The following is a 22,796-nucleotide window of genomic DNA, read 5'->3' as shown; positions in this document are numbered from 1 at the left end:
ATAAACGATTAAAATTGAAGTAATGGTGTTCGACCCAAGCCGCTTACTTGTGGTAAGGGTGGTGAACTTAAACGATTAAAATTGAAGTACAAGGAGTATACGTGAGGTTAATAACCCTTTGTTTTATTCATGAAATTCGAGGTGCCTCATTAAAAACTCCCTGGCCAAAACCCTCCTTAGGGAAAAAAGACCAGGTGAGGAAAAAGAGTACACCCAGGGTTAGAAGGATTCGGTATAATAGATGTCTTAACTGAAATAAAATTTAAGATGGGACACATTCCATGTATTGGGTATCTCTTCGCCTGATAACTGTTCAAGCTTATACGCTCCTCCTCCAGCATCTTTGCGTATTCGGTACGGGCCGTCCCAATTGGCAGAGAACTTGTCATCCTTCTTTCCTGTGTTGCTGGCCATTCTCCAAACTAAGTCTCCCTTTGTGAATGATCTTGGGCATAAGTTTGCATTATACTTTCTGGTCGCTCTCTGTTTGGCTGCTAAGTTGCGTATTTGGGCCTTGTCTCTTAATTCAGATAGGAGGTTGAGGTGGGTGGTCATGTTTTGGTGATTTTGAACTGGGTCATAAAGTTCTCGACACAGAGATGGTTCGCCAATTTCGACTGGTATCATGGCGTCTGCGTCGTATGCTAGGCTAAAAGGAGATTTGTTTGTTGCTAATTGAGGGGTACACCTATAGGCCCACAACACTTCCACTAATTCTTCTGGCCACCGACCTTTGGCGTTATCCAGCCATTTGCGCAATTCTACTAGTATGACTTTGTTAGCTGCTTCGGCCTGCCCATTGGTCTGTGGGTATCTCGGTTTGGACTCGAGAGGGGTTACCTGTGGAAGAGACTCTAACGCTCAAGTCAGCAAAAAACTCTCAGAAAGTCAAATCTCGTAATTAAGGGAATAATGAATGCATACATTTAATTGATTGGGTCCATGCATATTTATAGATTATTAATTATGTTTGGCCACGTCATGGGCTGGGCCCATACTTGGGAAATAGGTGGGCCCGAGCCTTAGTCCAAGTCACTTAGTTTGATTATGGTGGGCCCTAGGGGTTTTGCTGGTAATACTAAGAATTTGTCAAGTTCTCGCTTAATTTCCTTAAGTTACCAGCTTAGGTCGGTTACTTCTTTAGTGACTTAGGCCGGTTGCTCTTATAGCGGTTTAGGATGGTGACTTTCATTTGCTTGGCATATGTATGGTGATTATTTGCGTCCTTGGGAGCTATGTAGACGAATTTCATGGCTATAGTCAGGCTAAGCCGCTTAGGTGTAGTATAAAAAATATTTTAAGAAACTATAATATAATATAAAATACGAAACTATAATATTTAATACTAAATAATATAACCAAACAACTCATTTTAAAAGAAATTACGAGAGTTCATGTAAGGCCCAATTATTTTTGTCCCAATATTTTAAGGTTGTCTTTAACTAGTTGGGCCAACAAGCTGGCCCTTAGGGTGCCAACGCCCCTAATGCAGCCAAGGTCTCCCATTCAGCCCTCACTTTGCAAAACATCCCATTTCTCATACGCTCTTTGTTCCTTACATAACTCTCTGCTAGGGTTTGGTACCACCTTGGTCAAGCAAGTTTAAACTCATTTCCTTCTCCACGTAAGTTGTCTCTCACCCTATAGTTTCCTATTTCTAGCACATCTATATTGGTTCCAACTAGGGTTTCCCTGAGTAACTCTATTTTCTCCTATTCCCCTATTTTCCAGCTTCTTAGTCCGTTCTTAGAGTTGTTGTGCTCACGATTTAGCATCAAAGTATTTTTGGTAGCTATTTCCAAGTAAGGGAAGCTAGGGATTTCTTGTTTAATCTGATTCTTGGTTGTTTGGCCATTGTTTTCGTGATTGCATGGTTGATGTGCTATTGAAAATGCTTGGATGGATTGGTATTGTTATTTGGGTATGAGTGTATGGCTGTTGCAGGGAGGACAGTGGCAAGACCTAACGTTTTCACCCAAGCGACCCTGTCTCGCCTAGGCGAGACTTGCAGGAACAAGTCCAAGCTCGCGCTCGAGCTTGAGCATAGCGGGAGAGCTCACATTTTGAGTGAGGTACCATCTCGCTCAAGCGAGAGAGGCTCGCCTAAGCGAGGACGAATGGGAGCTTGAGGCACGTTGCTGCAGTTGTAGCCCAGGCGAGGAACCTCACATTTGGGTGAGGAGTGGTCTCGCTCAGGCGAGGAGGGCTCACCTAAGCGAGAGTTTGTGAGTCTTGTAGGGCTCTCTGTTGATAGTCTCGCCTAAGCGAGAACCTGTAGCTTGAGCGAAAGATCTCTTTCTCCTGAGCAAAAGATCTCTTTCTCCTGAGCGAAAGATCTCTTTCGCCTGATCGAAGGTCCTTAGCTTGAGCGAGGTTGGTTCGAGGTTTTGCTCCATGACTGTTCTTTCCATGCTTTTGGTTGTTCATTGTATGTTTGGCTTGGATTACCCTATTTTAAGTATGAAGTATATGAATTCGCATGTGAGATCTGATTGTATGGATTGAAATGTTGAATTAACATGATTTTGGCATGAATTGAGTATGGAATGGTTGGTTTTCAAAGTTGCATGGTTATGGCATGATAAAGGATTTTGTATGATTATTGGAAATATGATTTGTGTGTGGTTAGGGCGTAATTCCACGACAGTTTTGTGGTGGTGCCTCATTGGTTAGGACGTAATTCCATGAGTCTCTAGGTGAGACCTCATGGTGGTGCCTCAGTTGGTCAGGACGTAATTCCATGACCCCTGTTAGTGGGAGTTCATAGTGGTGCCCCATCTATATAATTTAGTAAGGATTCAAGGTAACGTTGCATCCTGACACTCTAAGGAGTCAGTTAGTCTCACAAAGAGCGGACTAACTCTTGTGGTGAGAGTAGTAGGAGGCCTGAAACCCATTAAGGGCTAACCTTGTGTGTGGGGGTTGAGACATTGTAACACTTAGCTCGGGAAAGCAGCTCGGTAGAGCAGGAAAGTCCACCACAAGTGCAAGCATCCGCTGAATCTAACTAATTATATGTATCCGGATGACTGGTGTCTAAAGTCGTAGTATATTGTTTGGAAGGTCATAACATGATTGGATGATGTATGTATATTTGATTGTGAAATTGTATGTAACTGTATGATGGACTATTTTCTGCTCTAGCTTACCCTTTTGTTTGTTGTATGTTCTGTTATGTGGTTTTCTCTTTTTGCGATGATCATCAACTTGTTAATGTGAGCAGATGTGAGAACTCCCTGTGATCATCAGGGTGATGGAGGTTTCGCTGCATAGTCTGCTTGGACTGGATTTCCGTTTATTTGGGCTTTTCTTTAGTGCTATAGCTCATGTATTTCTTGTCTTTGGGCTTTATTTCTAATTCCTATTGATTTATCATTATACGTTGTATCTTGTCTTGCTTTGACATCGTAATGTGTCTTGGATATTGTAAGGAGTAATGTTTATAAAGACTGCACTACTTTATTATTCTGTGTAACGATTCATTTGATTAGGATTATTAATTAAATAGCACGTTACAGTTCAAAGTTAATCAAAATTTAAACTATAAACAATTTAGAATCTACTTCTTTAACATATTAATTCATGTTATTTATATTTGGTAAATATTTATTAATACCGTAATTTAAAATAATTTGTAAGTGTGCACCAATAATTTTTTGTGTCACTATTGTGTTCACTGTTGTGGTTGATAATTGCATAGTCCTCACGTGAACCAAAAATAGATGTCCTCTCGTTGTGCCAACCTTTCTCTCACACACAAATTCCTCATTGGGTGTCTTCTATTGTTTTTGGTAAATTTATGCTTTGTCATGTCAAATTCTCAACAATTCAATTTTTTTCTTTATAAATATATAACTCTTTTTTTGTATTTTTAAACTTTTTCTTAAACTAACATGACTCAACTAAGACATAAATATAGTCTAATCAAATATGGTATCTACCAAGACGAGAATTTAAACAAGATCTTAAACAGACTAATATTACAAAAGGCATCAATTATTTATCATAGTAAATTTTAAACAGAGAAAATTTATATACATATTTATTTAGTTTCTATAATTAATATTGAGATGGTATCTTTTAGAATAAACATTTATTTGGCTTATAAGCATGTATGGCTAACTCCTCATGAGTGGTATATTTTGCTTTCTTTTCTACTAATTTTTATTTTATGGGTTATCATCTCTGTAGGGTTAATGTTATTGATTCTGTTTCAAAATGAAATTATTGGGTAATCTTAGAATGACAGCATTGCCCATTTCTAAATTTGGTGAATGTATCTGCAAAAGGTAGTAGGTAGCCCAACCATGTATAGTAGGTATATCGCCTAATTTAGATAAGAAATTTTATCAAAGTCTACCTAAAGATTTCTGACCAATATCCACCACTTGCAGTATTATTTAAAACGCAATTAATTAATATAAACGCAATTAATCCCTCTACATATTTAAGTAAGAAAATAAGAAAAACTTAAATAAACTATTTTTTATTTCGGTCTTTATGTTCATAAACATTACATTGATATTTATTCTTTGCGTTGTGATACCGTTTCGTTTGCATCATCAAGCTATACTAATTTATTAATATAAGTATAATTGTACTTTTCGTAGAAGTACTTTTTACATTATTTGTTCTTGTACTTTTTTTGAAACAAAGATTTTGAAATTTTTGAAACATGATTTATGTAAATGTCATGAATAAATGATAATTGATTTTTCATTGATATAATTGATTTTCTATTATTACTCGTATAATTAATTACTTTTACGAAATTTAATTATTTATATTTGAATTAATTATTTAAATATATCATATCTATAAATAGAACTCTTCTTATCATTAATAAGACACACAACAATTTATCTCCATTTCCTCTTTATTCTCAATTGTTCCTTTTTCTTCTCCTTTCTATTATCAACTTTATTTTATAACACGTTATGAGCATCAGGGCTCCAATCAACTAAGTCAAGTAAATGTTTTTTCAAAGAAGTACATATATATATATATATATATATATATATATATATATATATATATATATATATTGTATAGGAACAATGTATATCCAACAAAGTCTCCTAAACAAGCTTCAGAGATCCACGATCTTCACTTCAACTGATGGAGCTCCTTGGACGTGGAAGTGAGGAAGAAGCTCCATGAGAGGGCAGCGGAAAGGATTGGAGACAAGATTGAAGGCCCTTGTGGCAATGATGTGGCTTGGTGAAAGTAGAAGTCTAGGAATAGAAGAATATCCTAGAGAAAGGTGGCTAAAGGAAACTAAGAAGCATCCTAACCATGACTCTCAATAAGACAAATGTGTGCAGTGCTCTCCCCATCAAGGCATTTACGCATTAAAAATCAAGAGCAACCTTTACAAGATGCATGGAAGCACTCTTATATAGCCTAAGGAGTAAGAAAAATTCGGGTAGTTTAAAGCTCTTTGTCATAGGTTATCTCACGGATGTTCTATCTATTCTTAGGTTTATGCACTTGTGAGGGTTCTTCATACTTGGGAACATTACCTTATTTCTAAGGAGTTTATTATTTCTAAGGATCCATGATCTTCACTTCAACTGATGGAGCTCCTTGGACGTGGAAGTGAGGAAGAAGCTCCATGAGAGGGCAGCGGAAAGGATTGGAGACAAGATTAAAGGCCCTTGTGGCAATGGTATGGCTTGGTGAAAGTAGAAGTCTAGGAATAAAAGAATACCCTAGAGAAAGGTTGCTAAAGGAAACTAAGAAGAATCCTAACCATGACTCTCAATAAGACAAATGTGTGGAGTGCTCTCCCTATCAAGGCATTTACCCATTCAAAATCAAGAGCAACCTTTACAAGATGCATGGAAGCACTCTTATATAGCCTAAGGAGTAAGAAAAATTTGGCTAGCTTAAAGCTCTTGTCATAGGTTATCTTACTGTGTTCTTAGGTTTATGCACTTTTGAGGGTTCTTCATACTTGGGAACATTACCTTATTTCTAAGGAGTTTATTATTCATAGTAATCATGAATCACTCAAGTTTTTGAAAAGCCAATACAAGCTCAACAAAAGGCATGCCAAATGGATGAAATTTTTGGAGCAATTTCCATATGTTATCAAATACAAAAAGGGTAAAACCAATGTTGTGGTGGATGCACTTTCAAGAAGATATACTTTTCTAGCCACTTTAGGTTCTCAAATTTTTGGCTTTCATAATATTTTAGAGTTGTATCTTCAAGATCCTTATTTTTTATCCATTTACAATGATTGTCAACAAAAGTCCCAAGGAGGATTCTATGTGATCAATGGGTACTTTTTTTAAGGAAGGAAGAATTTGTATTCCTTGGGTTTACATAGGAAACTTCTTATTCAAGAAATGCATGAAGGGGGTTCATGGGACATTTTTGGGTAGCAAAAACTTTGATCATTCTTAAAGAAAATTCTTTTGGCCCCATATGAGGTAAAAGGTTCAAAGACATTGCACAAATCCAAACTAAATCCCCGTGGTGATGGTCCTTTTCAAATATTGAAAAAGATTAAAGACAATGTTTATCAATTAGATCTTCATTCTGAGTATGGTGTTCATTCCACTTTCAATGTATTTGATTTAATTCCTTTTTGTAGGATCTATGGATGATGATGAACATCAAGATTTTAGGACAAATCCTTTCCAAGGGGGAGGAGATGATGGGTCCAGACCAAACCCATTACATGGCCCATACTCAATTCAAGGCTCAAGCTCATCCAAAGCCCCAATTATTAGGAGTATGATGAGAAAGATACAAAAGGGCCTAGACCAGCAAGAGCCCAATAAGCTTAATGGGCTTCACATGCTATCCTCTTGGGCTAAAGAAGATATCACAACATGATGAGCTTCATATAAAATCAATAGCACAGTCTTTTCTTTTGGGCCAAATGTTAGGCCTTGCTTTACAAAATAATTGGCCAAAGTACATGAATTCTAGCTTCCAAATTGGGCCAATTCAACCCCATTTCGTAAGCTTGGTCAAGAAGCTTCTTAGAGCTTATTTTCTCATTTTGCACATGGTGGAAAGCATAGAAGGCATGATTTTCCACTTGGCACATGATCCATGACTCACGAATCTAGGAGGCATGCGTCTTGGCTAAGCCATGCATTTGCATTTCATTTCCACACCCACTTGCATTGCATTTTAGGAAAGTCTCTCTACTATAAATGAGAGCCTCCTAGGCTTGTGTAAAGGTTACTCTTAATTTGAATGGTAAATGCCTTGATGTTGAGAGCAGTCCACACATTTGCCTTATTGAGAGTTATGCTAGCTAGAAATCTCCTTAGATCTCCTCTAGCCTCATTCCTCTAGTATAGCTTCTCCTTCCTAGAACTTCATCTCCACCAAACCATTCCATTGCTCAAGGGCCTTCAACCTTGCTTCTACTCCAAGTTTAGCTCATCCTCTCCCAATCTGTGCAAGGAGCTCCATCAATAAGCAATCAACAAGAAGAAGTAGGAGAGTTTTTAATGGCCTTCCTCCTAGCTTCTTCAACTCATGCGTGAAGATGGAAGACCCCATGGATGTGGAATTAGCTTGAAGTGTTTTGGTTCAACTAAGGTTAATTTCTAGATAGAGATGATGCTAATTCCTAAGGAAGGAAGCTTATAGTAGTCTAGAAGAGAGAACTTGTCAAAGGGGAACTCAACGGAAGTAGAAAGGCTCAATTTTGGTTGCATTTCTTTACTAATTCCAAGTTAATTTTATAAGAGGTGAGACCCTTAGTTATAGGCCAAGAAACTCAAGAGTGTTCTCCAAAAAGGAAAGGCAAATTCAAATCAAATATTCAAAATTTGGAGCCAAAAGAGACATGTTTCTAGTGTGACTGGCTAAGTGGCAAGGTCATACTAATGCATGAAGTGCATAAGGAGAGCCTAACCCTACCTTAGAGTGTAAGTTAGCACATAATTAGGTTAAGGAAACCCTAATTTATGTGTAACACACAAAGTCCATCTCTTTCAGGACTAAATACACTACTAGGCTCAAGCCCAAAACAAGGCCCAAATACAAGCCTAAGAAATATCCTATACTAATTGACCTAAAACACAAGGTCCAAAAGAAACATATTCTACTATTTACAATCAATGTTGGCCTATGAGAATTAGAGCTTGGGCCCACTCAGCTCAGATGAGACCCACTCTTTTTGTATACGCTTGGTCATGGTTGGGGCATTTGCCATAAATTTTCTAAGCAAAAAGAGGAAGAAGATGAGTTTTTGCAATCTTTACATCTTTGAAAGGTTCAAGGTTGAAAGGTTGTGTATTGTCCAAGGCGAGGTCGAATTTTAAGGAATGTGATAACCAAACGAGGAACCGATATCTATGTACTTCAAAATGATTATGTAGGCATCATCTTTTCAAAACCGACCAAGTAGGTGGACTACGAAGATGTCCCACGGTCGACCTGGACATCGACCTTGAACGACCTATTGTTGCTTAAAGTGGTAGTGTTATAGTTCAATTATTTTATTGGGCTTAAGTCTTGTAAGTGGCATACTATCTTAGTCCTTCATGGTCCAACAGATAATGAGAAGGTGGAGAAAAGGCCCAAAGGTCGATCCAAACATATGTAAAGGCATCAACTTTGGATTGTTTAAAGAATATGAAGATACAACAAAGTCATTGATTAGGAATTGAGCCTAAGTATTATAAGAAGTTTTGATTTAATTAACAACTCTTGTAATTTATGAGATATTCTGAAAAAAGATAAAGGGTTTATATTTTATTCTTACCTTTAGGGTTTATATTTTATCCTTACCTTTGTATTTTGTAACTGAAATATTATCATCCTAACTAGAAGATACATCACTTATAACCACTTTATTTATTAATAGAAAGACATATCCAAGACTAAGGCTCTTGGATTTTTTAACTTAAAGAATTGTGAACTTTGAATCAGATTATTCATTATATGTATTTGTACTACAATTTAACATCCAACATTCTATCGAAATGAATTAAAAATTTTAGTAAACAAGAAACATATTATTTTTTTATTTTATGAAAATTCATGTGGATAATTTTAGTAATATTTTTACCTACTAAGCACATATCAGTGATTTATAAAGTTATAGTTTCTAGGCATTACGACTTAAGTATATATGATTAAAGTTATGAAAAATGACTCTAATAAAGAGTTTCTATAGTTGTTTGTACCTTTTTCAAGGTGCTCAATTGCACAGTTTATGGTTTCTGTAGTGTATCAGGAAGCTTTGGCAAAATTTGGATAAAAATAAACTAAGAAAACTTGTTGGGACTGTAACGTCCCATTTAATCAATAATCCGAATTAAAGGAAACGTCACACGGGATAACATAATAGCGCAGTCTTTGAGCATAAATACTACTCCTCACAATATTCGAGGCACACCACGATGCCAAAACAAAACAAGATACAAGGTTCAATAGTAAAACAATTTAAATTTAAAGGATAAGCCAATACATGGGCCTAAACCCTAAAGCCCAATATAATAGAATCCAGCCCAAGTGGGTTACGCAGCGGAACCATCACCTCCATGTTGACCATGGGTGTTTCTCGTATTTACTCACACCAATAAATTGATGATCATCGCAAAAAGAGAAAACCATACATACAAGACATACAACAAACAACAAAAGGGTAAGCTAAAGCTGAAAAATAGTTTTATCATGCAATTATATACATTTTCATAGTCAATTATACATACATCACCCAAGCATGTTATGATCTTCCAAACAATACACTAAGACTCAACACGACTCATCCGGATACGTATAATTTAGTCGGATTCAGCGGATGCTTGCACTTATGGTGGAATTCCTTGCTCACCCCCGAGCTGCTCACCCCTGAGCTGCTCACCCCTGAGCTGCTCACCCCCGAGCTGCTCACCCCTGAGCTAAGTGTTACAATTTCTCAATCCCCCACACACAAGGTTAGCCCTTAATGGATTCCAGGCCTCTTGCTACTCTCACCACAAGAGTCAGTTCGCTCTAAGTGAGACTAATTGACTCCTTAGAGTGTCAAGATACAACCTTACCTTGAATCCTTACCAAATTATATAGATGGGGCACCACCATGAACTCCCACTAACAGGGTCATGGAATTACGTCCCGACAACTGAAGCACCACCATGAGGTCTTACCTAGAGGCTCATGGAATTATGTATTGACCACATACCAAATCATACTCAATCAATAAAGTAATATTTATCATGCATATAAAGTTTTTCCTACCTTAGCCTTGGCCCCATTATAAACCGTGAAAAGTTCTCATGATTTTTGAATGCATGTTTTCTGAAAGTGTGAATATTTGATTCTTGTTAAGCATTGAGAGTGCTTACTTGCATGGGTATATTGAGTGGAAACACAAGCCAAAAACACTTGAGCAAATTTTGGTGAGAAAATATACATTTAACTTGAGTATTTCTCTTTCATATTTGATTATCTTGTAAACTCAAAATATTACTCATGTGTGAAAAACATAATCTTTTCGTTTGTATGTGCATGACAACATGAATTCTAGAAGATTAATTTGTTTCCATTTGTTCAATTTTGCCCACGAGTGCAAAAGGATAAGTGTGGGTATGTGATGAGTTCAAATTTTTGCCCTCATTTAATGTTTAAATTTGGGGATTTAGTAGAATGTTTGTGCTTAAAGATTGATTTAATTAGGATTTATGATTATTGGATTTATTGAGTACGTAAGGTAAAAATGGCGTAAAATTTGATTTTAGTTGCGTAAAATACTATTGGATATTCTAACGTTTGTTAATGCAACTGAAGTTTAATTTGGGTAATTAAAAGTATGGATTTGAAATATTCGAAGCTACAAAATAAGTCAAAAATCAAGAAAATTTGGAAAAGAATAATTCAAGAGCTAAATACACCCTAGTTTTATTTTACACACCCTCCTACAAGTGGACCACAAAAATCTGTTCTGCACCCCAGTTTTTACTAAGTTGCACCCATCCTACCACTTAAACTCCACTCAACCAGATTATGCCATGTGGCAATCCTAACCTTCTAAATTTGTCCAACCACATGATGACACGTGTCACAATCCTCCACTCACCAAATTGACCAATCAGAGCTTGCCACATGACCATCATCCAAAATGAAACCCTAACCTTAATTTTTTTCTCCTCTCCCACCATCACCATACCTACAGCCGCCATCCTTGCCAGCATCTGTCGCAAACTCTCTAGCCACCAGAGTTCTGTCATCTTTTTCACGCACCTTTTTCAGCCACTGCGACACCATCGCCAGAAAATGCGAATCCACCTCCCTGGCAGCCTCTAGACACCACCAGTAATCACCACAAATCCACGCAGTTGCACCGCACCACAATCACCATCTTCAACCTTCATCTCTAGCCATTGAATTACCATCTCTGTGCACAGTCACATCTGCACCGCAACCATCATCTTCGTGAACAAAAAGAAACACGAACGCACACTGCCAACAGTTCAAACCTGCACTATTTAAACCTCGCGCCATCGTGAGTCTCTAGTCACTAACACCTGCATCCAACACAGAGAGCAGCATACCATCATCACTACCACGCGACCGCAAAGCAAACTTGCACCTCCATTGCAGATTTGCACCGCTCCAGAGACCATCATTCGTGAACCTCCGCGCAGCCGTGAACGAACTCTGGTCACAACACCAGCGTTCAGTCACCACGTCGGAGAAAGTTCAGCCACCATGTTCTGCAACCTTCACGTCGTAGCTTCCTCCTTTCTCTTCGCAGTAGTCGTCACGAAAACACCATTATAGCCTCACTCATTCCTCCATTGTAGAAACCCTAATTTTTTAGAGAGAAAGTGCCCTCTACCACGTGGTAGTCTTTCATAGGGCAGTCAACTGGTCAACTATGGTCAAATTCTGGTCAATTTTGTAAAAATTGTTAAATAAGAGGCGCAAAATTGGAAATTGAACAGAAATTAAGTTGCTAATTAATTAAATAAAGATAACAAATTTTAGCAACCAAACAGATAAAGTCCAAGCCCAATTGAAGTCTATATAAAGAGGCCTAAGAGAGCAGAAGACGGACACTTAGCAACTCTCTAGTTTTGGCAGATATCGTCATCCACCACATCTCTCATTCTTCATTTCCTTTTATTTTCTTTCCTTCATCATATTATCATGTATTCCATCAAAGCCATGGAGAGCTAAGCTTTTAGGGTTGATTCCACTATAATTTCTTAACTTAATTCTAAGGTTAGAGTAATTTATGTATTTGTTATTTTGATTATTGTTGTGATTTTTGTTTATCTATGTCCTTTGCTTCTGAATTGAATAGAAAATAATGATTTTAAATCTACACGCATGCTAATCATATGAGTGAAAGGGATTTTAAATTCAATTGAGATTTTACTATGATTTTATTTAGAAACTTTCATTTGATTAAATAAGTTTTTGCCAAAATTAGTCAAGACTTTACTTTGATTTATTAAGTTTTCTATTTGTTGAGGAAACAAAGGAATAGACATGCTTAGACATAGTAAAATTTAATTGAGACTGTACTTCGGTTGAATTTACTATGGATAATCTAAAAATTCTCACTTTTAATTGAGACTGTACTTTGATTAAAAGTGAGAATGCCAACAAATGAATTGAGACTTTACATTGATTGAATTGTAAATCAACAATAATATTTAATTTAACAATAATCTTTAGATAACAGATGAAGAATCCTATTTTGAAAAAGCAATGGAATTGACCTATTTTCTATTACTGTGTTTACAATCTTTTATTTGTGTGACATTCATTCTTTACATATCAAAACCCCATATTTTTATAGTTACTAGTTTTAATTGCATTTAGGATAGACTTTTATAAAACTCAAATATTTGAAATCAATTCTGTATTCATTGAGAGACGACTTAGGGTAAACTTAACCCTAACTAGTTTGTTCACTACTAACTTGGCAATACTGAAGTTCCTAAAGTTAAGTAGTCGTAATTTGATCGCTTAATGACAGCGATATCAATGGCATCTATCCTTTTTACTTTGGGTTCTTATCAAAGAGGAAACTCTTTGTGGAGAATCTTCCTTTGCTTATCGATCTACTATATTGTGGCGCATTCCATTTCTGTCTTATTCCACGTTCTTTAACTGATAAAATTGTAAACTCTGATTTACCTAGTCTAAATATTTTGTTATTTTACATAAGTTATTCAAATCTAGAGAAGATGGACATCTTTCTGGTAAGGATATCATTTTTACTTTTTAAAAGATTTAAAATTACTACCGTAAATGCAATTCATCTAGTACTCTGTAAAATTTATTTTGGACACTCTTGGATTTTAATATTTTAGAAAGAAAAAAAAAACTCTCTTTTTAAATTATAGAATATAATTATTTTTTTTTTTTTGAAATTTTGGGGAGTACATTTTTAGAACATTAAAAGTGAAAATATTATTTTAAAAAGTAAAAAAATGTGTCGTAGAAAATACATTTGAGAATATAAATAGATATGTTCTGAGCAAAACGAATGTTTTGCAAGACCACCATTGAAACACCACTTATTGAATGGAGCATCTACTTATTTTTCTTTTCATTATTATCTTATAATAATTCAAAGAAATTACAAAATTTAAGGTTTTGTAGCATGAAGTGGTCATACTATGTTATTTCTTAATTGTGTAGGATTTTGTTGGTGATAAGTTGAAATTTATAATGGATTTGGTGAAGTGTTATTATTAATTTAGTATTATGACTTGTTCTACAAATAATTAAAAAAAACAAAAGAAGAAAATTACATGTAGAATATTTGATTCGATGTGAAATTGCAATGACAACATGAATTCAGATAAGAAAAAAAAAGAATATGAACCAACAAAAAATTATTGGCAACTACTTAAGGCGCTTGAGGACAACTTTTCAAGGTGCTCCACCATAAGAAAATGGGTGACCTCTTAAGATACCCAGAGTAACCTTCAAAGATGATTTTCTTCTAAGGGTGCAATTCGTCTCCTATGAACTTTATACTAAAAGAGTATTTAGTCTCCTATGGATTTTCTTCTAAGGGAGTAACTAGACTCCTATGAATTCTCTTCTAAGGGAACAATCAGTCTTCCATGAACTTTCTTCTAAGAGAGCAATTAGTCTGCTATGATTTTTCTTCTAAGGGAGCAACTAGTACCTTATGAATTTTTTTCTAAGGGAGCAACTTGTAACATCCTAGCCGAAAATTACTTAATTAAAAATAAAAATTCAGAGAATATATGAATAACCTCATTTATTAAGAACTTCTTTCCTAAAATGCGGGAAAATTTAAAATATTTATTTCAACGCGCCAAACTGAAATATATATGTGGTGTTCAACTATAACAATTATAAAGTGTTTATAAAGCCAATACAAAATAGTTTACAACTTTTATATAAGAAAACTACTAAATCTCCCATAGTTGTTCCCCACTTCATCGCTAACCATCCACACGCTCACCTGCAACAACATCTGCTCCCATGTTACATGATCATCCTCAAACACACACGGATAGGGTGAGCTCATGTAAATAAACAAATAAAAGATGATAGTAATTAAAGCATCCCAAAACTATAACCAAAGTTAGCATTTCTCATTTCTTAGTTCCTCCATTTCCAACCTTTATGTTCGGAGCCTCTTGATTTTACACATTTTGGTGAGTACACTGATCGATCTTTGCTGCATGAATGTCTACTCGCCCCTCGGACTACAGGCCACCACCTAATAGTCCACACGCGGGAATAAATTGCCACGACTACAAACCGTGATACCAAGTGGAGTTCCCCAAAACGAACCGAAGTCCGTAGTTGTCCCCAGACTACCAAAACTCTATCTGATGCACTGAAGAGGGCAATCATCCGAAACCTCGCCGTACTAGCCACGATCTCGCACACTCCATTAGACTTCCTAAACCATCAGGCTACAACCTTGAGTGGCTACGTGTTACCCCAATATAAGTTACACTCGTAACTGGGCCCCCAACCAAAGCATCACATCAAGACAAGCATCCAAAGCTATGTAGAAATCCTCCACTCAAACCAACTCTACACCCAAAACCGCCTGGCACGCATCTCACATTGCTAGGCGAAACATGGTTCCAGACCGCCCAACTAATACATATCATACCTACTAAATCATCCAACATAACACCCAATAACGCGCATCACAAGCAAAAATCAAAATATCCAGGCTGAACTAAGGTATCGTCTGGTGGTCGTTCACATGACGCCAGGCGCCGCATGCGTTTCTGGGTTCTGCCCAGATTTTTCCTGCACTTATATGAATCCTAATACCCCAATCACAATCCCAAACCCTCGTCTTGACCTCTCTTAATATACATACATCATACCGGATTCATGCTTTGATTATATTAGTATCAACTCCTTATGATACGATCCTATCCAGGAAAGAGTATGATCGTTTCTGAATTTGAATCCTCAAGAGGCACGACACGAATAAATTAGAGAAGAACGCAGAATAAGACAGAGATGAAGGACGCCACAATCTAGCAGATTGATAAGTCAAGTGAAGATTCGCCACAAAGATGTTAATCTTTGATAAGAACTAGAGGCCTAAGCCAAGAACAGAGAGAACCCTCTCTTTAATGAAAATCAAATTCAATATATGACTAAAAGTGTCTACATCAGTTTTTAGTACCTTTATTTATAGGCACATAAGTTTAAGCAAACCTGCAAACCCTACAAGAAGGCCCAAGCCCAAAACATAAAAGTATAAACTAACTATAAAAGAAAGCTCAAAACCCAAAAACATAAAACATAACTAATTTCTAAAAGAAAACCCAAAAGTTCATCTTTAAGTTCTTCTTGTATGGAATCTTGGGATAGTCCTCTATCATTCCCTCCTTCTTGAAGAGAATTTGTCCATAAATTCGTACCACTTGAAGTTTAGGAAATAGACTTCTATCGTACCCTCCTTCTTAAAGAGAATTTGTCCTCAAATTCGTCTCATTCGTCTCATTCGTCTCACTTGAAGATTCTTTATCATTCTCCCCTGTTTGGAGAGAATTCGTCCCGAATTCTGAAAGGTCCTCCCAGGTCAAATACGCAACTTATAATGATATATTTGATGGCCCTGCAGGTATTGCATATCCACCCCAATCTATCTTTCATAGGTACCGGAATGACTAGAATAGCATAGGGACTCAAACTTTCCTGAACCGATCCTTTGTCCATAAGTTGCGCCTCATGCTTCTGTATCTCTTTAGTTTCTTTTGTGTTACTCCTATAGGTTAGCCTATTAGGAAGGAATGCACCCTGAATGAGATCCATATTAGACTCAGTACCCCTTTTAGAAGGTAAACCATGAGGGATGTCTTTAGGAAAGACATTATCATACTTTTTGAGAAGTTGCTTCATACCTAAAGACAAATAAGCTTGCACAGAAGAGAGACAAATATTGTTAGGCATAAGCAAATATAAGGGTTGTTTCTTAATCAACACTCTGTTTATTTCTTTTTATCTCAATAAAAGGCTTTTATCACTCCTTATTTTTTTACCTTCCTTTTTCTTGCCTTTTTCTGGAATTTTCTCTCTTCCTTCTTTTCTGTCTTGCTCTCTTCTGACTCTCTTCTTAATTTGATCCTCACAAACTTCTCTAGGAGATAAAGGTGTTAGGGACACCTTTTGCCCCTTAAACAGGAAAGAATAATTGGTTAGACCATCATGGGTTACCTTTCTATCATATTGTCAAGGCCTCCCCAACAACAAGTGACTCGCCTCCATAGGTACCACATCACATACTACCTCATTGACATATTTACCAATAGAGAAAGCAATGTTCACCTGCTTATCTACCACCAATTCTCCATCCTCACTCAATCATTGCAAAGTATAAGGACTAGGGTGCATAGATGTCACCAAACCAAGCTTTTCCACTAGCCGTTTACTAGCTACATTTGTACAACTTCCTCCATCAATGATGAGTGAACACACCTTTCCTTTAACCATACATCTAGAATGGAAAATATTTCTTCTTTGGGTCTCATCTTCCTCCTTATTCATACTACCCTACAACCGCCTAACCATCAAGAGATCTCCCTCCACAGGGGGGACTTCACACTCCTTTTCCTCCTCATCACTACTAGATGATTTAGATGATTCACCCGCGGAATGCTCACTAATGTACTCACCATTTGCCAACAACATCATAGTTCTTCTGTTGGGACATTCAGCTGCGATATGTCCTCTACCCAAACATTTAAAACATTTTATTGCACTAGAACGTGAAGAATCATTATTACTAGCTATAGAAGTTACTTTACCATGTGAGGACTCCTTCTCCTTAGATTTAGGAATGGTAGAAGTAGCTTCCTCCTTATTATATTTCTCTGTATCTCTCCATGAGGTGGATGACTTCCTATAGGCGCTTCGTCTCTTGAGCTGTTGTTCCACTATGGTGGCTTGGTGAATAAGATCCTCCAAGGTCTCATAATGGTGCATTTCCACCACATCTTGAATCTCCCTATTTAATCCATTCAAGAATCTAGCCATTGTAGCCATTTGTGTTTCTTCCACTTCAGCTTTCATCAAGGTGACCTCCATCTCTTGAACATACTCTTCAACACTCTTATTTCCCTGTGTAAGTCTTCGTAATTTGTTGAAGATCTCTTTTTTTATAATAAGGAGGCACAAATATTTCCTTCATAGCTACCTTTAATTGCTCCCATGTAGAAATTGGCAACCGCCTTCTTCTAGCTATGTCCACGGTGATTTGATTCCACCAATTCATAGCATAGCCTTCAAACTCCAAGGAAGCCATAAACACCTTATCATCATCCTCATAATCGTAAGAGTTGAAGATTTGGTCAAGCTTCATTTCTCATGCTAGGTAAGCTTCCGGGTCATTAGCTCCATTAAATTTAGGAATTATAATCTTCTTCCACATCTTATCTCTTCGAGGTGTGTGGTTCTTGAACTCCTCTCGTCTTTGGCCTTGTCTTAGCCTAAAATCATGCTCCTCCTCATCATTATCCCTCCTAAGCATGTGGTTCCCAAATGCCTCACGTCTTTGGCCTCGCCGTGGCCTAAATACATGTGTCGCTTCATCATTATGAGAAGAATGGTCTGAATCATCATGTCTCCTTCTTCTTCTCTCCACTCCCTCTAATCTGACGCTCACATCTTCATTAAACTTTTGGAGCCTTTCGAACTGTTGTTGATTGTGTTGTTGCATTTGATTCATTTGTAATGTGAGCTTATCAAGTGCAACCATAAGTGTCGTAGTCTTAGGTGATAGAGGCTCACTATTTTGGGAAGAAGTCATGCCCTACAAGCAATGTTAGCAACAATATTTTTTTTTGGACCTCACCACTCTGCTAAGTGTTTCACTCAATTTTTCACTCGTGTATCACACTTATAGGCTTTTCTGGAATGTACTCTCTTGTCTTTTACCACTCAAATTCCCTTTAGGGCTTGACAAAGAACTCTAGTAACTTAAGCAAAGAGTGAACAAACAATGTTAAAAATGTTGCGAGATATAAATCTTGACTTGAGAGGACAAAGAAAATTCAAAACTCTAGACAAAACTTCAAGGAATTTTAAAGACACAAAATAAGAAAATTAAAATTAGAAAATAATAGGACTACCAAAGAGATCTAAATGAGATAACACGGAGACTCTAAGAGAAAGACCAAAACAAGAAAATTAAAATTAGAAAGTTAGAAAATAATAGGACTACCAAAGAGATTTAAATGAGACAACACGGAGACTCTAAGAGAAAGACTAATTGCAAGTAGATATTAATAAATCACAAATTAATTGCAATAAAAGTTGTGTTGAACTCCCACTTTTGTTTGGATCCTTCTTTTTCTACTTTTTTTTTCAATATATATTTGTTTCCTTTGGACTTGATCCACAATATTTTTTTTTTGTTTTTTTTTTCAGTTCAAAAAAAAAATAAACTTAAACAATTGATCCTTCAAAACCTCATACTCATGTAAATCAAAAGCAAGTGTACTTGCACATCCCAAACACAAAAATAAATAATTTCCACGAATCAAATGTAGAAATACACAATTTAAATAAAGAATAGAAAAAAAGGCCAAATAAAAAAAAATCAACCAAATTGGAAACAACCTTAAGGGTTTTACTCCTTACAAATGAAACAAATAAAATTTAAAACAAAACACAAAACAAGCAGACATTGACAAATTGTAGTTTTTTTTTCATATGACAGAAAAATAACATAGAAGAGGAAATTCAAACCAGAACCTTGCTCTAGATACCAGATGATACGATCCTATCCAGGAAAGAGTATGATCGTTTCTGAACTTGAATCCTCAAGAGGCACGACACGAATAAATCAGATAAGAACGCGGAATAAGACAGAGATGGAGGACGCCACAATCTAGCAGATTGATAAGTCAAGTGAAGATTCGCCACAAAGATGTTAATCTTTGATAAGAACCATAGGCCTAAGCCAAGAACAAAGAGAACCCTCTCTTTAATGAAAATCAAATTCAATATATGACTAAAAGTGTCTACATCAGTTTTTAGTACCTTTATTTATAGGCACATAAGTTTAAGCAAACCTGCAAACCCTACAAGAAGGCCCAAGCCCAAAACATAAAAGTATAAACTAACTATAAAAGAAAGCTCAAAACCCAAAAACATAAAACATAACTAATTTCTAAAAGAAAACCCAAAAGTTCATCTTCAAGTTCTTCTTGTATGGAATCTTGGGATAGTCCTCTATCACCTTATAATAGCAATCCATCATACACATAGACCTTGTTTACTAATTCCCAACACTCGAGTATACATCAAGGTTCATACAAGCAACAACAACAACAACACACACAAAAATCAAAAGGGCAGCAAACTGGAGAACCCAGTTCGCGTCGCTTGGCGAACAGCATCTCACTGACAGGCGGTTCTTCAAGAAACTCAGAATATAGGGTTCTACAGTAGGCGATTTTTGGAAAATTCCAATAACTCGATGAAACTCAAGCAAAATAGCAAGAATTGCATCGTGGTCATCAAACACAACACACAATCATATAATAATATCAACATCATAGATTGGAGCTCCCATAACCTGGATTCCTTGCTTAATTTGATCAATCCTCTTCACATTAATGCCAAAAATTGAATTTAGCAAAAAAGAGTTATTTCGCTTAAGCCAAGGTTCGAACCCACACCCTCCAATATCAAATTAAGTGCACAAGGAATTCAACCAATGCAAGTTTCATGATAATTTCTATAAATTTAGAGTTGTATACCTCCGTATCATGCTCCTATATATATATATATATATATATATATATATGGGGGTGTGTGTGTAAAAATAATACCATTAAATAACACACAATTGGCATACATAAGACTCAAACTTAAGTCCTTCCAACACAATCAACTACTCTCAACCACTTGAGCTAATACTTTTCCGCATCATGACAGTTAGCATTAATTTCCATAAAGAATTCCACTACCCGCATTTATTAAATAATTATTTATTTAATTATTTAAATTTCTCGGGTTTTACACAACTGGTCTCCTATGAATTTTCTTCTAAGGATCAATTAGTCTCCTAATAATTTTCTTCTAAGGGAGTAATTAGACTCCTATGAATTTTCCTCTAAAAGAACAACTAGAGTCCTATGAATTTTCTTCTAAAGGACCAAGCAGTCTCCTATGAATTTTCTTCTAAGGGGGCAACTAGTCTCCTATGAAATTTCTACTAAAGAAGCAATTAGTCTCCTATGAACTTTCTACTAAAGAAGCAATTAGTCACCTTTGGATTTTCTTCTAAAGGGGTAATTAGTCTCCTATGAATTTTCTTCTAAAGGAGTAATCAAACTCTTGTGAATTTTCTTCTAAGGGAGCAACTAGTCTCTTATGAATTTTCTTCTAAAGGAACAACTAGTCTCTTATGAATTTTCTTCTAAAGGAGCAATCAATCTCCTGTGAATTTTCTTCTAAGGGAGCGACTAGTCTCCTATGAACTTCTACTAAAAGAGCAATTAGTCTCCTATGTGTTTTCTTCTATGGGAGCAACTGGATTGCTATGAATTTTCTTCTAAAGGAGCAATTAGTCTCCTATGAAGCAACAAGTCTCCTATGAACTTTCTTCTAAAGGAATAATTAATCTCTTATGAATTTTTTTCTAAATGAGTAACTAGACTCCTATGAAATTATTTTTAAGGGAGAAACTAGTCCCCTATGAACTTTCTACTAAAGGAGCAATTAGTCTCCTACGAACTTTCTTCTATGGAAGTTATTTGTCTCCTAAAAAATAAGGTGCAACAATCTTCCAAAAGGCAAAAAGGAGCAATAGTCACCCTAAAAAGCAAGTGAGTAACCTCTTAATGTGCCCGAAGGTAACCTTTCGAGGCGCCTAAAGATGGTGCCTTATCAAAGTGCCCAAAAAAATAACTTACATTGTTAAACAAAGGTAAAAGAAAACTAATGATGGAATAAAGATGCAAATTTTGTAGCCTTACACTATTTTAGGCTAAGGCTAAGGGGGTTGTGTGGTGTTAGCCATTTTTCAATTGTGGTGGTGTTCGGAAAAGATCCTTTTAGCCTTACGCTCTTTTAGATTAAGGCTAAAGGGACTATGTAATGATAGGCTTAAGGCCGATTAAATCATCAAGTTAAATGTCGATGTAATAAAGGGATTTGATGTTAATTAAGTGAGTAACCTTTGAATACATGGGAAGATTGCATAATGGAAGAAGAGACACTACAAGAAAATCATCAATTAGAAACCAATTTTAGAAACCAAAAATAGTTGGTCACTATAGTGACCAATTTAGATACCAATTTACAAAATTAAAAATTATTAGTTACTAAAATAGTTCCTATTATAAAGAAAAAATTATAATTGATCACTAAAGTGGTCACTAACTAATTAGAGACTGTTACGACAAAAAACTTAGTGCTCTTACCGAAACAAAAATGAAGAATTAAAGCACTAAGGCCAGAAAATGTTTCCCCTAGCCTTGGGATTTAACCTTTTTTTATAGGCAAAGTAGTTACAAATTTAATAATCGACTGACCAAAATATCTCTCCTATACAAAATATCTTAATTATATATCAACTAATAACAAGATAAACTTAGGCCCAATTCCTGGGCCCATAGACTTTAGGTCAGCTTTGGGATGTCTTATCCATCTTTATGAATCGGGTCAGGCCCCACACGACTAGGACGGTACACAACCCCCTAGCCTTGAGCATTCGTATTTGAGGCATAAAGGCTGAAAAAAGAAGTCTTGGTTTTGTAGGGGATCGTCACTTGAATCGACTCTTCACCACCCCCAAGCCAAGCTCGAGCTTTGTCGTTTTAATGGCTCTCCATAGCTCCCGAGCCGAGCTCGAGGTTTTTCGTTTTAATGACTCTTCATTACCCGAAGCCAAGCTCAAAGTTTGTTGCTTCAACGACTCTTCATCACTCCGAAGCTGAGCACGAGGTTTGTGACTTTAACGACTCTTCAGCACCCCAAACCGAGCTCGAGGTTTGTCAAATTAATCTATAGGATGAACTTTAAATATAGCTACAAAAGTCTTTCAGAAAATATAACTCAAATTATATATAACAATTATAATATTTGTTAAAATAAATTTATTTATTAATCAAGATAAATAGTTGCTATATATAAAAAGTTCATAATATTTTAACTAGGTAAATGACTTTTATAGGTATAATACTTAAAGCTTGTAAAAATAAGAAAATAAGAAAAAGCTTTTATATATAAATATGTTTGTATTCGTAGAAAAGTATACATGCTTATTAATAATTAATAATGGACAGAAACAATATCCAATAAATATTAATGATGAAATTTGTTTTATTCGGGAAATGATT

At 36.1% G+C, this 22,796-nt stretch overlaps 1 protein-coding gene and 1 pseudogene across 1 annotated transcript; both read right to left on the bottom strand.

The window, feature by feature from the left end:
* Nucleotides 1-246: 246 nt before the first annotated feature.
* LOC146888716 (uncharacterized) lies at nucleotides 247-11,478 on the bottom strand. Its single transcript, XM_085665927.1, has 3 exons — nucleotides 11,367-11,478; nucleotides 11,133-11,276; nucleotides 247-854 (listed from the first exon to the last, which is right to left on the bottom strand). The coding sequence occupies exons 1-3, from the start codon at nucleotides 11,476-11,478 to the stop codon at nucleotides 247-249; spliced, it is 864 nt and encodes a 287-aa protein (XP_085522053.1).
* Nucleotides 11,479-16,677: 5,199 nt separating this feature from the next.
* On the bottom strand, nucleotides 16,678-17,481 carry LOC146888715 (uncharacterized; annotated as a pseudogene).
* Nucleotides 17,482-22,796: the final 5,315 nt, after the last annotated feature.

Source organism: Vigna unguiculata, chromosome 1 (genome assembly GCF_037176805.1).
Source record: "Vigna unguiculata cultivar grain cowpea cultivar isolate G323 ecotype 2 chromosome 1, ASM3717680v1, whole genome shotgun sequence".
NCBI classification, from domain to species: domain Eukaryota; kingdom Viridiplantae; phylum Streptophyta; class Magnoliopsida; order Fabales; family Fabaceae; genus Vigna; species Vigna unguiculata.
Note: the sequence above shows the minus strand (reverse complement) of the source record. Positions and strands in the feature narration are given on the sequence as shown.